Source organism: Lagopus leucura, unplaced genomic scaffold, assembly GCF_019238085.1.
Source record: "Lagopus leucura isolate 7727_CA_CO unplaced genomic scaffold, USGS_WTPT01 Super-Scaffold_702, whole genome shotgun sequence".
NCBI lineage: Eukaryota > Metazoa > Chordata > Aves > Galliformes > Phasianidae > Lagopus > Lagopus leucura.
Genome location: NW_024962254.1, coordinates 5,266,774 through 5,286,721, shown reverse-complemented (window position 1 = coordinate 5,286,721; position 19,948 = coordinate 5,266,774). Strand labels below are relative to the sequence as shown.

Sequence of the window (19,948 nt, the reverse complement as noted above, 5' to 3'; positions counted from 1 at the left end):
TTTTTCCACTTAACTAGTGAAGAAAAATCTCTTCTCCAAAAGAGTGGTCAGGTGCTGGAATGGGCTGCCCAAGGTTGTGGTTGAGTCACTGTCCCCAGAGGTGTTCAGGAGACTTTTAGATGGTGTACTAGGGAGCATGGTTTAGTGGGAAATACTGGTGGTAGGTGGATGGTTGGACTGGATGACCTGGAAAGTCTTTTCCATCCAATCTTGGTGATTCTATGATAAAACCATCTGAACAAAGCTAAATCTGCGGTAAAAGGTGCAAGGGGCAAGTGATGGAAAGAAGGGAAGTGGGAAATCTGGAGACCTTCCAGGCTCAGTGAATTTTAGACTGAACTGCATGTGATTGTTAAGTGAGAGGAATCGCAGACCTTTAGGCTTAAATTAAACAATAAGGAAACTATTCTTTGATGAAAGCAATGGGAAAACCTCCACGTGGTGTTTATTTATCTCTAGATTAATCTGTTTTTACGATGTGAAAAATATGTTGCATCTGCAGTGATTTTTACCATTTCTGGCTGTGTGAATTTTGTTGCTACTGATGTCCAGAACTCCTGAAAACACGTTCAGCAACCATGAGCTAATACTCACACCAGCCGAGTCATGAGTGTGGGTGAGAATCCTATAAAACATTTCCTGAGCTCTTTGAGAGTGGCTGATACCTGAACAGGGCTCTGAGGAACATGACCTAGCTGTAGGCATCACTGTTCATTGCAGGGGAGTTGGACTAGATGGCCTTTAAACTTCCAACTCAAACAATCCAATGATTCTGTGATACCCCAAGAGAAAGTGAGTGGCTGTACCACGAATATTAACAAAATTAGGGTTAGGGCTTACCTGTGTCCCTAAGGCTCCCCTGTATCCCTTTATCAAGACAAGGTAAAGTAACTTCTCCCATGGTAACTCAAGAGAAGAGACCTGTCTCCTCCTTGCAGCACTGTGTTAATCACCTGTCCCTGCTCCTGCTTACAAGTAACATAGAATCATAGAATATGCCAAAGTGGAAGGGACCCATAAGGATCACTGAGTCCAACTCAAGCCTCATCTGAAAGAACTGTGATTCATTTCTTAAGAAAACTGACTGTTAGAGTTCAGCACCCTGTTAAAAATGCAGTTCCTTGAAATACTGGTACATACAAACATTACTCAGTAAAGATCGCTTTTCTAAAATAACTACCTGTGTTAATTACAGTATAATTTCCTTATCTTCCCCTCCTGGCTTCTCTAAAGTGCTAGCGGAGCTATAAGAAAGGGAGGTGATTTTTAATTCTGGATTGCAAATCATCAACACAGCTGCAGATTCATTTCCAGAGGAGGATTCTTTCTCATTAATGAAGTTAAAGCCAGAAGAAATCCAGTTTGGCTTTGATGTTTTAAACAGTTTACGGGCCTGACTGTTGGAAGGGGGGAAAAAAATTACCTTTTATTTGTACTTTGGGCAAATTAATTTTTGAAATGGCTGAAAGGCAGACAATGAGCCTTGCGCTATCACGTTTGCAAGGCTGCTTTTGAGATTAAAGCTAAGCACTAAAACTTCTTGGATGGAAGCCTGAAGTACTCCCTGGGGAATAATTGTGCAACAGCAGAGGGATGAACTAGATAATGAAATAAATCTATTTTGCCATTACTGTCTGTGATGCTAAACTTATTAGAGTGCTACTAAGGGCATAACAGTAGAAGAGACTTTTAAGACTGTTGTCAGATTTGCAAGAAAGAAAAAGCAGGAAAAAAAAACAGCAGCTGTAAAAGCTAAAGAAACTGCCAGGCCTGCTGGTACCCAGTGCAGGGAAAACTGTAGTCCTGTGAATTTTTAGAATTCCACAAAACTGCTGGAAAAGAAAAAGACTGAAAACTGACAGTCTTCAAAATGTGGAAGTAAGAACCTGAAGCAACAGAGATGGTGGAAAGCCAATCACCTGCCTACAGGACAGAACCACCCAACTTGCTCATGTTCATGCCCTATTGAATTTGCATCCAAAAGCCCTTCTGGTGGGCTTGTTATAGGAAAACATGTCCAGACAGCTCTGAATCCCTTTGTTCTAGCTCTGTCTGCTTTCAGATCCCTGTTCAGCCTGTCCCAGAGCATCTTGTGCCATCTTCCTTCCTTGTAGGCAAGGTAACCAACAAGATGAGAGATGTCTTGGTGTTTCAGAGGTGAGAAGAGGTGAATTACAGGCAATAGTATAAAAAGGAGAAGAGGAGAAGGAAGTTTGCTGCGAAGAAAGTTACAGCAAAGGGAGATATTACTTAAGTCAAAAAGTAGCTACAGAGAGAACACGTGGGGTTCTGCTCAGAGCTGGAGAGGAGAAAAGCCATATAAACCAGTGAAAAACAGCTAAATGAATTCCAAGAGTCTTGCATGGGAAGGTGATTCATGTGAAAGTGAATAGGTTACTATTGCCCGTATCAGATGCTTGATTTTCTACACATGAAACCCTCACATCTGTCAGGAGCTGCAAAAAAAATTGGCTCAATATTTCCCACAAAAAGTCTCGCCATCCCATGAAGAACATGGGCAGTCCTTCATATGATTTGGGTTTTCTGAAGGTTGGGGGTTACATTTCTCTACTACAAGGCTTGGTGATGCAGCACATCCCTGCACAAGGTCTTCAATTTGGGTGTTTTACAGCATATTAAAGCAGCACATGGCATCAGCTCTGGAGAACAACAGGATATGCATGAACTTTGTGAGGAGAAGGTAAGATAAGAAATGATGGAGGTTGGAAATGGTGCTGTGAGCTGCCTGGAAAAAGCAGAATATATTGTTGCTTGGAGATTCATACTGTAATATCTTGCAAGGCGAGAGAGAGAGAGAGAGGACACAGCTGAAGGCAGAGAGTGGTCAGTAGCTAAGAGCTGCAGAAAGCAGCTGGGAGGAAACAAGGCAGGATGTGATGGAGCCTTTCTTGTAAAAATCCCAGGGATTTGGGATAGAGGCAAGCACCTAAAAATGGTGCCAGAGAAACAGGAAAGCCTCTCTGAAGGTCAAAGCAATTTTCCTGTTCCTGGACCAATACAGAAAAGATTTGGTGGAAGGAGGCATTCCTTTAGGTGAACGTGGTTATTTCAGCTTGCGTTTGATGTGAATGGAGGATCAAAACAACACCAAATGTGGAATTAGATAGGAAATTCCATTTTCCTGACTTCAAGGTGGTTCCCAGAGCGGGTGCCGTGATGCCGGGCCGTGCACGCAGAGCTGCAGCCACATGAAACAAGTGTGCCTTGCAGACAGAGGGAGGGAGGCACTGAGTGTGGGAAGGAAAAGTGCACTTACAGAGAACAATGGAGTGATGCAAATTATGTAAACTATGCAGAGCTAAGAACTAAGCCAGCCAGGGACAATTTCAATTTATTTTTTTTCCCTACACTGTTTTTTTGTTAAAGTTTCCTTAATTTGGAGGTCTGCAACACAGTCTTGTGGCAAAAGAAAGGAGAGAGTGTGCTGGGGCCCATCCCAGGCCCCAGTGATGTGGGGTCTGGTGAAGAGGGAGTGCTACAGCTTGCGTTTCTCTCTGGCTTCCCGCTCCTCCCTCATATCAATTACTGTCATTGCATCCCAGAAAATAGGAACAATTCTCAAAGATGGGCAGAACCCTAAACTGGAGTTCACATCTGACTCAAAGTCCTTTGCATTTTAAGAGGAAAAGTATGTTGCAGTCTGACTCATTAAATCTATCTATAGTACATTGACGTTTGGTAGACCAGTGTCTGAGTATCTTCCAAATTTAAGTTTTAGCTGTCGGCTACCTTTCCAAAACAGGAAAGTTTTGCCCTCCTGTAACTGAGCTGGAAGCCCTCAGCTCCTTTCAGTGACAATAGAGAGAAAAAATTTTATGCAGTGACTCGTCTGCCCTATTTTAAATGTCAACTTCAAGGAAACTTGGATCCTGACTACAAGATGGCTTCTTCTCTCCATTGACTGCAAAGGAGTGTTTATCACATTGTAGACATCTGTATTTACTCCATTCAAATTGCATCCAGAGAAACTAAAGCCCACATCTAATTTTCTTTATTTCACTGGAGATTGATATTTAAACATCTTCCAAATCTGTGCATGGTTACACAGATGGGAAAAATAAATCCAGGTCTGAATTCCAGGTTAACCTCTGATCACTGGATTATTCTTACATCCTGGTATAAAGTCAGAAACAGTTTGTTTTTGGCTTCTCTTTCAGTTACAACTATTTTTCCAGACAGGCCACTATGGTTTGAGTTCTTGTGCTCAACAGAGTAGAAACACAACCAGAAGGCCAATTCTCAGTATTTCTCCTATGTTAGAATTCTTACTCCGAATTCAATTACTTGTCTGATCATAGAAAACTTAACCTCAATGCTAATTTGTCTCAATTTTGAAGCAGACCAAATCTGTCTAAAGTAACATCTACCCCAATCCCAGATTACTTTGCTTCAGAGAATTTATGTTTGAATCCTGTCAAAAATCCCTATGATTGTTTGAGTTGTCAATCTCTTCTGTCAGATGAAATTGTATAATAAGGTGATAACAGTTTATAGGATTGCTTTGTGATGAGTTCACCCAGTTAGTTAATTTTGTAGAAAATTTCTCTTTTTTTTCTTAATATTAACATAACATTTCCCAAAGAAAGAATTACTTTACCTTTCTCTTCCTTTTATTAATGTTCCTATGCCTTTACACCATTTTTTTCTTCTTTTGGTAGAGCAACTCTTCCCCTTCATTCAGGGAATGGAAGGGGCTTCTATCCACTTCTAGATAGCAAATTCAAGCCGTAGGTAGCGATGTTCTGATGTTTAGCTTTCTGCTGACACATTCTTGTATACATCACCCATTCCTGGGTCAAAATAAGGGTTTGAAAGGGATTGTTGTATAGGATTAAAACACTATTTACACCTTGGATAAAAAAAGGCTGCTCTAGTGCTGCCGGATTTAGAAGAGAAACTTATATTTTAGCAGATCAGGGGATTGAAGTTGTATTTCTCCTCTTGTTTTTTCATGTCTGCCCAAAAGCTAAGGAACCCCTAGGCTCTCAGAAGAAAATAAATAAATATATACATATATATATGTGTATATATATATGCTCTACAAAAGTTTCTTCTGTACAAATAACCACAGTCTTCAAAGAGTTCATCCTTACTGTAAATGCTTTGTATTCACTGTTCTCCAAGGAACTTGTAGCTTTGACTAATTGCTTCACTCATACAGGGGAGGAATATTTCCCATTGGTATACTTCAGGGATGGAGAAGAGTTTGGGCTGGCTCATTCAAAGCAAGCCTGTGTAGCGTGACCTCAAGACTTTAATCTGTAATGCTGTCTATTTTCTGTCTGGATGGGCTTTTCATTGGTTCATAGATCAGCTGCTCACTGTGAAAGCCAAGCTGCCTCCTGGCAGAAGCCCTCTCTTCCCAGCCTCCTGATTCAGCACCTTTATAGACACCTAGCAACTTTGACCTTTCTAGAAAGATCTCTCGGTGTTTGCACATGTAGCAGTCAAAGCAAAGGGCTGAATGTCATGAATTGCCTTGTGATTGGATGTGGTCTTGCAGTTGGACCCTACTGGACATAAAATATATACTCACTAGGCATAAATTCAGGAGATCAAGGTCCTGTTTTCAACGTGCTGGCACCAAGATCTCACAGCATCTGGTGGATATCTCCATTTTTTTGCATATAGTCCTCGAGCTTGACACAAGGATGAGAAACTATGATTTTGTTTCTGAGAAAGATGATCTCTCAGCCTCGCCTGCTTGAGAACAGATTACATCCAAACATGTCCTCACCTTCCTTCCTTCCCAAGGCTGGGCTTGTTCATGCCCATTGGCCTTTGAAAAATTGTCTAATGCTCCAGAAAAGAAGGAACCAGTTTTATTTCCAAGCTCCTCCTACTCATCTTCTCTATCTCTTACCTAAAGGTTGTAACAGGTCTGTTTTGTTAGACCATTTGAGATTGGAGGGCATGAAGAACTTCAGAGGTGTTTAATAGCAGCTTTATCAATGATTCTGTGAAACGACCATATTGTTGAATTAAAAATAAAATCCATTCACAACACTGCATGGAACTCTGCTGAGCTATTTTTACTGCATCACAAATAAAGCTGAGGAGAGGGGGAAATCCCACTGACTGAACAGGATGTGTGGGAAGGATGGAGCATGACTTCTTCCCGTATTACCCAGGTACTCATTAACTCTCTGATAACCAGTTAGACAACACAAAGTGGAACATTTCCAGCACCAGATGGTAGTGATGAAGAAGAAAGAGGAGTGGAACAGACAAGATAAAACTTGGCAGGAAAATATGGAGAGGAATTTCTGTTCATTAAAGCAGAGATTGGAATCTGAGGGTCCTAAGTTTAACCATTCCTTTGTTGTCAGGAAGTGTTTTTAATTCAAGGTTGATGTTCATTGATAAAACCCCTTAACTACACAGCATGCTGTGTATTTTGTGCTTTCTTCAGTGTCCCAGAGCATTACAGTGTAGCCTCATCCTTTGCCACAAAGAGCATTATTTTAATAATTTCTTTTAATAAACAAAAAGCAAACCTAGGCAGTAGTAGTATGAAAGGTTTGTTCTTTAGAAATGATCAGTTGTTACATTCAGTAACTGTACACATGAAAGTGAAGCATGGTAATGAGGAAATGAGTCTTCCAGATTAATGAAACTTCTGTGAGGAAAGAAGAATTTTATTGACAAGGATCCTATACAGACTGTGCAGATAGACAGATATTTCTGGAATGCATCTCCTGATGAGATATCAGGACTGTTATTAATTCTGTCTGTCATTTTTATTGAAAGCCAAACAAATTGCATATAGTGCATGAAAAGCAAATGTAAACCTTCAGTGGCAAGTAATGGGAGAAACCCTAAGATCAAAGCAAGCAAGCCATGATTTCTCATTATATGCCTTTTAATATAACATGTTCTGCCTTGGTGAGAACACTTAGCACATACTTATCGTGCACAAACCAGACTTATAGAATCATAGAATGGCCTGGGTTGAAAAGGACCCCAATGCTCATCCAGTTCCAACCCTCTGCTATGTATACCAACCACCAGACCAGGCTGCCCAGAGCCACATCCAGCCTGGCCTTGAATGCCTGCAGGGATGGGGCATCCACAGCCTCCTTGGGCAGCCTGTTCCAGAGCTCTGTGTGAAAAGACTTGCAACAAAAATGTGTGGAGAACTCAGATGCTGCAGACCTTGGTTTCCAGGTTTATTAAAGAATGCTGTAATGGAGTACTTGGTCACCTGTTGCAACACCTACAGCCTCCATATCTACTAAATTCGGAGAGATCGTGTCTAATTGTTCATTAATTCCTGCTGCCTCTTTCCATTTCACCTTCAGCTCACAGACCTTTCACAAAAGCAATTGTGCAGTTGACGCACGTGGTTCCCTTATTTCATATGGATGGTCCTTCCAGAGTCAGCAACAGGGTTTTGGAAAAATAATACACATAACAGCAAGCCACACAGTGATGGGGCAAGAGTTCGGTACTAGTAAGCCAAAAGTCTCACTGCACAACAGTCCATAGATTGCAGTTTCTCAAGACATCATTATGGACAGCTGGGAGCAGTTAACAGAGATAAGCAAACCAAAATCCAAGTTACCCAATAAGGAACTATGGAAGTCAGTTGGAGGCAATAGGATTTGTTCAGATCAGGTGGATACATGACTTTGGCTGTGGTACTGCGATGGTGCTGAAAGGAACAAAGTCCAGCTCAGTGCCATGCAGCCAGAAGCGGCCAGGCTGCTCCTGCTGCCCTGTGGAGGGACAAAGCAGGGTCCTGGCAACCCCCAGCTCATGCCAGGTCACCACAACATGCAACAGAAGTATTGTGAGGAGGGGAGAAAGGTGCCCCTTGCACAAGTGGCAGTGCTCAGATAAAGGGACTGTGCGACCTCATGCCAGTGACATTCAGAACTGTGATTCTTGATTTAAATCTTGCATCCAAATACGCAAAATATTTCCTATCCCAAACAGAGGATTTCTACTAAAGCTTTCCATAAACTGACTTCACAGACTGATTTTGTAATTTCCATATTGCAAGAGCCAAAACCAGGAGGAATAGGATGGCAACACTACTTTTGTGCGTCTCACAGCCTTTTCACTTGTAGAGGAAGATACTGTGAGAGCAGATTCTATGACTCTTGGCTTTGGGATTACATCAAAATTGTGTTTTATCTGACATCAAAAGAATGAGCTGTTTTATCATCATGACAACATTAAAGATCTTTCATCTGCTCGGATCAGTAACAGCCCAGATAAAGGCAGCTATGGAGAATTTAAAAAAACATTAATGCAAAGTTACGTCCTTAGGCTTTATCTGTGGTTTATCAGCTTCTAAACAATCAGCTATAGGAAGAAAGAGAACAAATGCAATTCATATGGTCTGGATTACTGCTGAACAAAAATGAACGTATACAACTTCTTGCTAAGCTTGCACTCTGGATAATTTTGAGGTTTTGTCCCATAAGGCCCCAAATTATTTTGATAATAGTAAACCAAAAGCCATTGCCCCAGTATTGCAGTCTTAACTGAAGTATTTCTTTCTGTTAAGCATTAAAAAAAAAAGCCTAAAGTAAATGTGATGAAATATATGTTATTTTGTACTTGATTTATTGCAAATTCTTAGCATTGCTCAAGCAATGATTTAATTTTTGTAACTGTTTTTGGTGAATCTAACTGGGTTTCAGCAAAGCAATTGAATTGGTGCCATAGAGTGAATTGTTAGTAAAAGAGAGTCTGGCTAGAGTGAAAACAAAAGGTGCTGAAAGAAGAACTGTCGGGGAGGGAGGTTGCAGGCAGCTTCTCAAGCATCATTCTTACCCAATCTTCACTAAATACATTTACCAGTCTCATTTATGCATGAGGAGACACACTGATGAAATTCAGTGATGACTAAAGGCTGGGGGGGGGGAGCAGCAGAATAAATATCACACAGGAAGAACTGAGGGATCCAATTACTGAAAAATACTCTAAAAATACTCAATTATACAAACCCTATGACTGTTCGCTCTAAAGGGGACCATGCTGCCACAATGAGCTCAGGTCTAAACAAGGAGACAGGAAGCCTGGTTCTGTGATAAAGACTGGGAATTGTGACTTCCTGACGCAGGTAACTGCAGATACACTTCACAGGAATGGAATTGAGTTAAGCAAGGGTCAGAGGACTTAGGAAAGGTTCTTCACCAGAGGGCAGTGGGCATGGAACAGACTGCCCAGGGCAGTGGGCACAGCCCCAAGCTGCCAGAGCTCAAGTAGTGTTGGGACACCACTCTCAGACATTGGGTTTGGATTATGAGCGGTCCTCTGTGGAGCCAGAAGTTGGACTCAACGACCATAACCTTCCAACTCAGGATATTCTACAATTCCACAATTCATAAAATCATAGAATTCTTTGAGTTGGAAGGGATCCTTAAAGGTCATCTAGTCCAACTCCTTGCAATTAAGACGGACACCTACAGCTCCATCAGGTGCTCAGAGCCCTGTCCAGCCTGACCTTGAGTGTCTCCAGGGATGAGGCATCAACCACCTCTCTGGGCAACCTGTGCCAGTGCCTCACTGCCTTTATCGTAAAAGGCTTCTTCTTTATATCCAATCTATATCTCTCCTCCTCTAATTTGAAACCATTTCCCTTTGTCCTATCACAACAGACCCTGCTACAGAGTCTGTCCCCTTCTTTCTCATAGCCTAGCTCTCTCAGCCTGTCCTCATAGCAGAGATGTTCTATCCCTTAGATCATTTTTGTAGTCCTCCTCTCCAACATGTCTACTTCTCTCCTATGCTGAGGACTCCACACCTGGATGCAGTACTCCAGGTGAGTTCTCAGCACAGAGCACAGGAGCACGATCACCTCCCTCACCCTGCTGGCCACGCATCTTTTGATGCAGGATCTATTAAAGAATGACTTCCCATTGGATGGAGGTATTGCAAAGTTCATCAAGAAAGGCCAGAAGGTGGCCAAACCCCCACTCAGCTGTAGTTAAAAACATCTCTGAGCTCACTCACTGAGCAAAGCTGCAGCCCTCCACCTACAAAGCTCTCCCACTCTGACTCTGTAGTTCAGGAAAGTGTTTCAGAGGTATCCACACATCTGGAATGCCCCCACAAGCACAAAAGGTTGACTCTCACCACCCACACAGGCTGGGAAAGCCTTCCCTGCTCTTTCATTGCCCACAAAGACCCCTCAGAGGGCTGGCTGCCGAGCCACGCTCCCACACTGGTGACATTTTGGTGAGTCCCTTTGCGCAGGGATCCGCTCCCACCAAACACAATAGCATGCTTTGGAGGGTGCAGCATTGAGCCCAGTGTGACATTTTCTTCCACCCCACGCTTCTTCAGTGACTGAAACTTTTGTGAGACCATGGGGACAGAAAGCCCCAGTGGTCCCACCTGTTTCTGTCGTCCCTGCTCCCACACTCAGCTCACTGTGTTGGTGCCGGTTGCATGCTCATCCCCCCACCAACACTGAAACAAGCCCACAGGTGCTCCATTCAGAGTGAACAACACTGCAGGAAGTCAGTAAAATGCAAATCATGGACAAGAGAAACACGATGGCTGCAGTTGAGTAGCCATGGCATCATCTTTTTTACATCTCATTTTTAAGGATCACCATTCTTTCCCATCAAGAGAAGTGTTCTTTTCCAAGGAACAGAAGGAGAAAGATGGAGGCAGTAGGAACTGTTACCCAGCCAGCACAGCCTTAAAACAAACTAAACCCCATTTAAACCTATCCCCTTCTGTATGAAGGCAAGGTAATTTAAATTCAGTTCAGAAGCAGGACTTTATACAAGCCTTTATGAACATCTGCAGAGATGAACATTTTTGTCCTCTTCTGAGCTGCCCGCAGCAGCAAATATACCTGCATTGCTGGTAGCAGATGTCAAGAAAAATCCAAGTCATCACTAAAACAAGTTCTTTTTCTATGGAGGCTGTGGTAAATCACCAAATCCATGATAACACAGCATAAAGCACGTATAGGAGATTCTGCAGGATAAGATGGACAGTTGTATTGTACTTTACCGTTGCTGTCACTGCAATTAATAGCTGACAACCTGCACACACATATCATAGACCAATATTTCAGAATAAATTCTTTTCTGTGAGGGTGGTGAGACACTGGAACAGGTTGCCCAGTGAGGCTGTGGATGCCCCCTCCTTGGAAGCGTTCAAGGCCAGGCTGGATGGGGGTTGTGAGCAGCCTGGTCTGCTATTAGCAGGCGGTTGGAACTACATGATCTTAAAGGTCCTTTCCAAGTTAAACCATTCTAAGATATTACAATGACACTTCTTGTATTGGAGATGGTCAGGGTCATCAGCAGAACACTCTCTCCTTGCCACATTAGCATGAACAGCGATTTCCAAAACTGAAGAAATTGAGAACAAGCAACCATCAGCTAACAGGCATCAGATATTTCACTGTATGTGTTAATACTCCATTTTATCTTGGGAATAATCAGTGTTGATAATGATGTTCAGGGTATGCTACGATGTTTCTCTTCCAGTTGTTGTTCCTCTTCCAGCGCTGTTAAGCCATTTACCTGTAAGAGCCCAGACTAGTTCTAAGAGCAGACACAAACCACACACTACCAAACTGCCACCACGACAGGCAGGAAAAAAGCATCCAGAAATTAGAAAAGATGGAATTCCTAACTCTCATCACTGACATTTATGCTTTTCCTGTACGCCTACAGATGGGTCACAGTCTACATCTTTCACATGTAAGCGCCACACAGATTAGCAATTACACACTCATTTTAAGAAGCTTAACATAGTTCAGCTCGGATGTTTTTATTCTACACCTAGCAGAACAGGGAATGGAAATGAACACCATTATACACCAAACCAGTAGCTGTGCACAGTCCTGTATGTGCACATACCCACAGCAACTGATTCACTATAAATCTTCTCTGCTTCCTTTTCATTATGAGAAAGCAGAGCGGTTTCTACCCACCCGTCATAGTTGATCCACTCTTTGAAAGCCTCCCCTCTGAAGGGCTGTGCACATTGGGCTGGCACTCTACCAAACCCGGCTAACAAATAGCAGATTAAGTGGAAACATGGAAAAGAATTTCAAGCATGTATTATACTTGCTTGGAGTTCAGCATGCATCTTTAAGACGAGGGCTGCCCTCTAAACAGGCAGGCCTGGGAATTCGGTTGCAAAACAATTACAGATGCAAGGAAAATACCTTTCCTCTGAGAAAGGAACGTGATGATATTCTGCAGCCTCCAGTGAACCATGCTCACTGCTGTGCTCTGGAGGAGCTCAGCGCGTTCTGTGTCTTCTGGAGCCCTTAGCTGCCATCTCCAGCACTGCTCTCTGAGGGTTTATATTGTAATAACCAGAATCTATCTTGTGTCAGTCTCTTCAAGATGCAGGAGCAGAAGATTATAATCCTTCCCATTCACACCCAGAACAGCCTCTCTAAGGCAGAGCAGCAGGTAGATATAAAGTACAACCATTATGAGGCACTCAATTCAGATCTGCAGATCAGCAACAGTGATGATAACCTGGACAACTACATTTCTAGTGCCATGCCTGTGTATGATTTAGTTACACGTGTTTCCTTGATAGCCAACTACTTTGGCTATGTGATTATCTTCCTCACCATTTTTTTTTTTTTTTTTTTTTTTTTTTACATCTGGTCTTGGAAGAGCCCCCTTTACATCATCAGTGCAAAGAGAACAGTTTCCAAAACTGCTTAGCAGCGACCCAACCTAGTTCTGAATAAATCTGCAGCTAAATTACCATAAGCCCAGATGGGCACAAGAGCAACAGTCTTGAGCATTAGCCAAAATTCTGTTCACATTATCCAAGACTTTATTTTCTTTCCAGTAACAACCTGGAATATTCTTATTGGGTGTACAATACAGAGACACAACTCCTCCATTACTCTATACTTGCCTCTCAACTTTGTAAAAAGACCAAAACCCTAACTTACTCCTATTGCGTTAGCTTATTGGCCTTCAGCACAACTCCACTCTGCCAGACACCTCAAAAGAATTAAAAGATCTCAGCCTAGAGCCCAAGCAAGCGCTTGAGAATATAGGCCCAGCAGATGGGAGATACATAACATAGACCAGGAGTAATGCACTCAAGCCCACGATCAGAGGTAAGGAAATCGTATGGGTAGCAATTCCCAAATCACAAACTAGAACATTTCTGCACTCTGGTGTTCTTCTAAAAGCAGTGACTCCCAGTTGGCTTCAAAGGAATTTTTTTTCTTACCGCATCAACTGAAAGAAAGAGATGGACCTGATTTATGTCTTTATATTGACTGGTTCAAATTCCTCCAAAGTTTATTGCCCCTGAAGTTAATAAAAACAGTGTGACTCTTCAGTCTAATATGTTATTTCCAGCTTTAACTAATCCAAGGTCATGACTGGCTTTGGAACCACAACAATCACACAAAAGCCAAGATTGATTATTACTGCCCCAAAACATACAGTAGTAATTAAGCTCACTGAAAACAAAAATATTTATGTAACAGGTGGAGAGAAAAGAAAACTATAAGAAAATAAACATCACCGAGGATGTAAATACAACTTCTAAGTGCTTGAATGCCTTTACAAATAAGTACTTGTGAAATGGGATTGAAAAGAAAACCCAAGTATAGCACAAATACGAGAATATCTGCATTGAAATTCCATAACTTCTCTTTATTCACTGTGATACATTCAAACAAAAGTGCTCCAGATAACAGCCATAGAGTAAAGAAATTAAAATAAAATGGCAGAGAAAAAGACGTCAGATACACGAGGCGATTATTCATATTTCAAAGCATTAGTAACTGCTTGTATCTGAGTGCACCAAACTCCACGAGGATCCATGTTTTTGTATGCTGCACCTCTAAAAGTAATAATCATAGGCAGCTCTAGCAAGAAATGACTTTCAGAAGTAGAGCTGAAGCCATCACAAACAGAAAGCACCATCAGGCATATGTTTACAAATGCCTTAGTAATTAAAAGAGTGAAAGAAAGGCTTAGCTGAATTAACATTTTCCTTGTAGCACAGGGAAGCTCTGCTCAGAATCATTCCTTCCCTGCTCTGCCATCTCACACGAGAGACGTGGCTTTGCCCCATGACACCTTCCAACAGAACAACTGGGTGAGCTTTAGAAGACAGTGGAAGATGGATGGAATTGAGACTGGAAATGGAGTCAGCGTCTATCCTCCTGTTCAAAAAAAACAGTATTGTCTTGGCAGCATGTGTCAACTGCGTGGCACAAGCCACCTGAGAAACAGCTCTACAGACCACGCTGATCTCCCAGTGCTGTTTGCTAAGCCACAAGTGTTTGTCTGGACTGATTTTACCTATGCAAGGCACTTTTTGTTTTAAATTAAAATTCTGCTGTAGTAAAAGTTGCTGACATCTTTAAGAGACAGTAGAGCATCACTTCATAACTAGTTCATATTGCATCCTGTAATTTGGCTCCACTTCAGCTGTAGAATTACTGAACAGTGCACTTGCCAAGAATTATTTGTAACTCAAAGATCTTGGGACGGGAGTCCCAGACTCAAACAACACAAGAAACAGAAGTCAAAGTGCTCTACAGAGTACAACGTGAAAGGGATACAAAAGAGAGACACAAATCTAGGGTCCCTCTACCATGCTTATTTTTAGGTAGAATAGCATGGATCTCCAACAAGAAGGGTGGAAATTTCAGGGCAACCCTTGTCCTCCTCTATCCTTTGTCTGCCTTACAGTCAGCAGTTCAGATGGCCACCAAGAGCAAAGAAAGGCTTCTCCTCTGAGTTGCTGACATCAGATTTTCCATTAAAAAACAAAAAAAAATTTAAGACATACCAGAAAACATGTATCAGTCCCATATGCTTTCATAGGGACTTTACCAGGTGTAAGGCTGCACCCCAGCTACTATAAAGATTTAAGCCCAGATATGATTTCCAAAAGCAGGATGCAATGGCTCTGCTCCTATGACCAACACCATCTTCAAAGGTAAGACCTTACAACATCAAGGTCTGTCTGCTGGAAAAACATTTTTCTTAACTATGTTACTAATAAACTCTTGAATCACTTAGGCTGAAAGAAGGTTACAAGTGTTATGCAGTTATTTACCCTTCATGCTATTTGTGTGGCATTCATCTCCCACAGCGCATGCTTTGCCCTTTTCACACTCCCTTTCTCATGCAGGAACACAAAGCTGTAATGTTTGGGTTGCAAACACCATTAAATGCCCCTCTTCAGCCCCCAACAGCATAGAAATATTTTCTTTTAAAAGTTCAGATCAAAGCACTTCCACTAATCCTAGGATTTATTAAAACAAACACTGTAGGCATGAGATAGTCAACAGCGTCCCTTTTATAGGATTCTTTGGAGATGGTTCTGAGTTTGTACTGTTTACTGATCCGCCCCTAATTAATCTTCAGCTGCTCAGCTGCAAACCCAGCAAGTCCACCTGCTCCTTCCCCCACCCAGAAGATGCCCCTTTACACCCCAGTTTCTAGCTGCTATGATAGCACCACGTAGCCTCTGTCCCGACAATGAGGTGGCTCGCTTGAAAAGCCATATATCACATCCTGACATTACAAAACCCTATCACACACATTTGCAGCGAAAGTCTAGCCTTTCCTCATTTAAAACCAGTCATTAAGTGCTTTCAAGGAGTTTCTGTATCTTTATCCTTCCCTGCAGTCAAGATAGTTGCCTTTGATCCAGTAACAGATCTGTGCGTATTTGAGGGGTGTGATGCGAACAGCCACATTGAAATCCTGTGGGGTGCCGTTCATGTCCACCCACTGATGGCCTGAAAATATGCCAATAATTTTACGTTCCCATTTGTGATTCTGCCTCTTCCACATCCTCACGTACACCCCAGACCCACTGGCACCTGGTTGGGCATCACACTGCTGGTACAACAGGTCGTACGTTTCATCTTTGACATCACAGAAACGGTACACCAGGTTTCCTGGTCGATCGTTGTCATAGCCAGAAAAGTGAATTCTCCCTCCAGGCAAGTGTCTTGCTGGCGGGCTCACACCTATCTTCATAAACTTTCTTTTATGAGGCTTCTTGAGCTCCAGCAGGGCATAGTCATAATCCATGCCGATATCATTGGCATTGCCTTTGATCCATCCTTTGGGGACATGTGTCCGTTTCACCCGGATCCACTGGAATTTCATTTTCTCAGGCACTGCCGAGCCGGTGATGTTGGCCCCTTTGCTGCCATTTTTCACTTTAGGCTTCAGGAACCCCACTCGCAGTTTCTGAGCTCCTTTGACATAACTCTTGCCATCGTGGATGCAATGAGCAGCAGTAAGCACATGCTTTTCAGCCACTAGTGTCCCCGTGCAACCTGTAGATAGCTTCACTGATGTGGAGAATGGGTAATTCAACAAGAAGTCCTTCCCAAAAATGCTAAACCTGCTGTCATAGCCATAGATCTGCCTCTTAGTTCGAGATCTGCCTCGAGACTCATCACCACTGCTGCTCAGAATATATATGCCCACTTCGGTTTCAGTGAGGCTACCATTAGCATACAAGGTTTCATAGGACAGGTAATTCTTCACTTCTTCATAAGTTGGAAGCGGAGAACTTTTGTGGCACTCTGGGCCACACGGAGAAGCCACTTCCAGTCTGGCTTCAGCATCAAACTGTGGTTTGTCCAAGTTAAAGGTAGACTGTGGCAGGATAACTGGAACTCTGTAAGAGGGCCAAGTGGGCTTCCAGTGAGGACCGGAGGGCATCACATCTTTAGCAGCACACAAAAGGAGGATTAGAGTGGACAAGCCAGCCATTCTGAACACCACTCTGTGGAAAGCAAAAGAAAGCCCAGTTACTCACCCCAAATTGTTCCAAGACTCATTTACCTTGCTAAGCAATGGTTTGCTAACTATTGTAAAATAAGAGTCAAATGATTTGAATGCAGCAAAAACGCCACAAAATTCTTCAAGCTTCTCAGCGTAAAGCTAATGCTTTAACTTGTGTCTTAAAACAAGCATCCTTGGTTAGCACATGAAACATTTAACCCTTGAGTATGTTGAGCCACCTAGCTTCTGTGACAAGCCATAGAATTTGCCTTCATGCAGCATAAAGAAAACTCAGACTATGCATAAATCCCCACATCCTGTAACTCCTGCACACAACACACATCCTTACAGTCACTAGATTACAGCACTCTGAAATCCTCAAAAAGCTGCCACCTACTCTCTGACTCCACCGAGAGGTTCTTCAGCCACCTCACAGTTTGCTGTTCCAGCCTGAGAGGTCACACTGATAGCAGGAACGGGCAGGTGGAAAAAGAAAAGCACCATAACAGAAGGGGGCTGCAGAGTGCTGCACAGGCAGCTCACTTCCCATCACAGCTCACACCAGAGGAAGCTTTCTGCTCCATGTAGCATTTGCTCTCCCCTCAGCTTATGTGTGAAAGGATGGTACAAATTACACCACAGCAGCTAATGAAGCAAGCCTACAATTCCTGAGGGAATCTTCAGTTAACATACTTATTCCTTCACAAACTTAATTAATTAGAGATGCAAACCAACCTCCCTCTGAGCACAGGGAGGTAAATGTGTTTATGAACCCCAGGCAGAGCGCCTTGGGCTGCAGAGAACAGCGTGCACTAGTATTGTGTCAAGAAAACGTGTAACTTCAGTTTACTTGAAAATTAGCCATACAGCTGAATCACGGCAGGAGGCAGCGCACCCTGGGCAAGAAGGCAGCCAGGATCTCCCTCACACAAAGATTATTCAAACAAAACTTCATAATTATGTTGAGCTTACACATATTTAAACCCTGCTGGGGTTACGTTGATCGCAACTGTGGGATCATTCCTGAAATACCTCAACCAAGCAAACTAAGGCAAATCAGGCAAGAGACGACCACAGCTATCTAAGAACAAAAAAGAAAACGCCTTTCCTCAAGTGCTGTGCAGAGGAATGCTCCAACCCTAAAGGGTCACTGAAGAAGACTTCAGACACAGCAGACCAATAAAGTCTGAAGGTGTCCAGCTCAAATATTGGGCCTGGGTTGTTTCATTGTTGGGAATACTGGCACAGGCTGCCCAGGGAGGTGGTGATCACCATCCCTGAAGGTATTCATGAATCATGGACATGCAGCACTGAGGGATGTGATCAGTGGGCATGGTGAGGGCAGGCTGGGGTTGGACTAGCTGATCATAGAGGTCTTTTCCAATCTTAATATTTCTGCAAAGGTTATCATTAAACTGGCTCTTTCTATGGCAAAGATTAACACTGGATGCTGGCTTGTGTTTTGCAAGCTATCAAATTAGACAGTCTCCAAGCAATATAACAAGAAACAATTGATGTATATCAAATGTATTTGCTGTGTAACAGTGATTAGGGAAATAAAATAAAATAATGACAGTGATATGTGTCACTTCTCCATCCCCACAAAGATAATATACACCAGCATTAGCTAACTGCTAGCTGCCCTAACCTATGACATGAGGACCCTGCTAGCTTCCCCCAGACCAAATTGCTCTGACATTGTGCATCAGCTAACTGATCTCACTATTAAAGGCACATATTCATATGCAGTCTGCTGTCATCTGCTTCCCACCACAGTAACTCCCTTAAATGACATTTGAAGCTTTTTCAGTTAATGTAATCTCAATTTAAATCGCTCCTCTTGGATCTAAAAGTCGTCAGGTTAATTTAGGCGGCAGGGGAAAGCTGGAAGCATCCTGTGGAGTACTGGCACAAGCAAAGAGATTCCAGCAATGCACTCTGACAGCATAAGGCAAGGAGTAACCTGCAGCCCGCCCTGCTCACCTCCCTGCCATCCCCACGCAGCACTCCAGCACTGGAAAGGCAGTTTCAGACAGCAGAGGGCAGCCGCCCGATGGAGAGAACGAGGCAGGAGCCGCAGCACAACTTAGTTCCCCCAGAAAAAGGCTTCGGAAAGACCGTACCTGTCCTTAGGCTGAGCTGCGTTACAGCTGAACTCAGCGCGCTTCACGGCTCCGAGCCTTCCCACCCCTCCCCGCTGATCGCATCACAGAGACGCGCGATAAAACGCCTTCTTCACCCTGCGAAGACCTTTGTTGCTGTTTGAAACGCTAGTAAAAGCCCTCGGCAATAAAGCACTGCTGTGAGTTTATACCTGGCCGCAGGTGCGAGGCAGCACTCGCAGACCATAGCACTGACGGACGCCTCTGCGATCGTGTCTTCTCCGGTAATAACCAGCCCATAATTGCAATGAAACACAGCAAACGTCTTATTCATAACAAGAAGCCAAAAAATCAGCGCGTAGGAGATCCTTCCTCTTTACCAAAGAAGCGGATAAGTAGCAAAATGAAGGCATTTAAAAAGTAACTTAAACTTAAAGAGAAACCTACCGCTCAGCCTCTCCCGTCGCCGTTCCAAGAGCCGCACAACCGCAGCAGCAGTAGCAGCACTACCGAGCTCCCTGCCCAGCTGCTGCCATCGGGTGACCCCGCGAGATGCGCTCGCAGAGCACGGAGGGGCGAACGCGGCCGGACGGCGTCAGCCGCCGATGAATGACCCGAAATTCCCAGCCGACCGCCCGGCGAAGCGCCGTCCTCGAAGTTCGCCGTTCTCCCGCCGTTCCTTTGTCCCCCCCCTCGGCGGCACCCGCTACCGACCAGCTCCCCGCGACGTCTGCGGGAGCCGCTCAGGCGGGCGGTGCTGGCGGCGGCGACGCAGCCTCTCCCATCCCTCCCGCCGCCTCCGCGGGGCTCGGGGGGCCGCCGGCCCTCACTCAGCGGCGCGCTCCGTGCGGGGCGGGGCGGGGCGGAGCGGCGCCTCCCGCAGGTGGTTCCTGCGGCCGCCGCGCTCCGCTCTGCCGCTCCGCAGCGCTCCCGGCGGCGCAGGCGCCCTCTGCCCGAGCGGGCGAGGCTGGGGACAGGCGCGGCGCGCTTCGCCTGCACGCTTCTCCCGCGGGGCGCCGCCGCTCTGCCTTTTACCCTCGTGCTGCTGTTTTTATTCGTTTCCTGAAGAGAAACACCTTCTTTTTTTTCTTTTCTTCT

At 43.9% G+C, this 19,948-nt stretch overlaps 1 protein-coding gene across 1 annotated transcript; it reads right to left on the bottom strand.

Annotated features, from left to right (window-relative positions):
- Nucleotides 1-13,619: 13,619 nt before the first annotated feature.
- Nucleotides 13,620-19,587, bottom strand: PRSS23 (serine protease 23). The gene is made up of 2 exons (XM_042862495.1): nucleotides 19,298-19,587; nucleotides 13,620-16,749 (listed from the first exon to the last, which is right to left on the bottom strand). Exon 2 carries the CDS (start codon nucleotides 16,734-16,736, stop codon nucleotides 15,618-15,620), a length of 1,119 nt encoding a protein of 372 aa, XP_042718429.1. The 5' UTR covers nucleotides 16,737-16,749; nucleotides 19,298-19,587; the 3' UTR covers nucleotides 13,620-15,617.
- Between the last annotated feature and the right edge of the window lie 361 nt (nucleotides 19,588-19,948).

Bases quoted from the DNA above. Each gene is read 5' to 3' on its own strand.
- PRSS23 (XM_042862495.1), bottom strand. From the start codon at position 16,736: ATGGCTGGCTTGTCCACTCTAATCCTCCTTTTGTGTGCTGCTAAAGAT.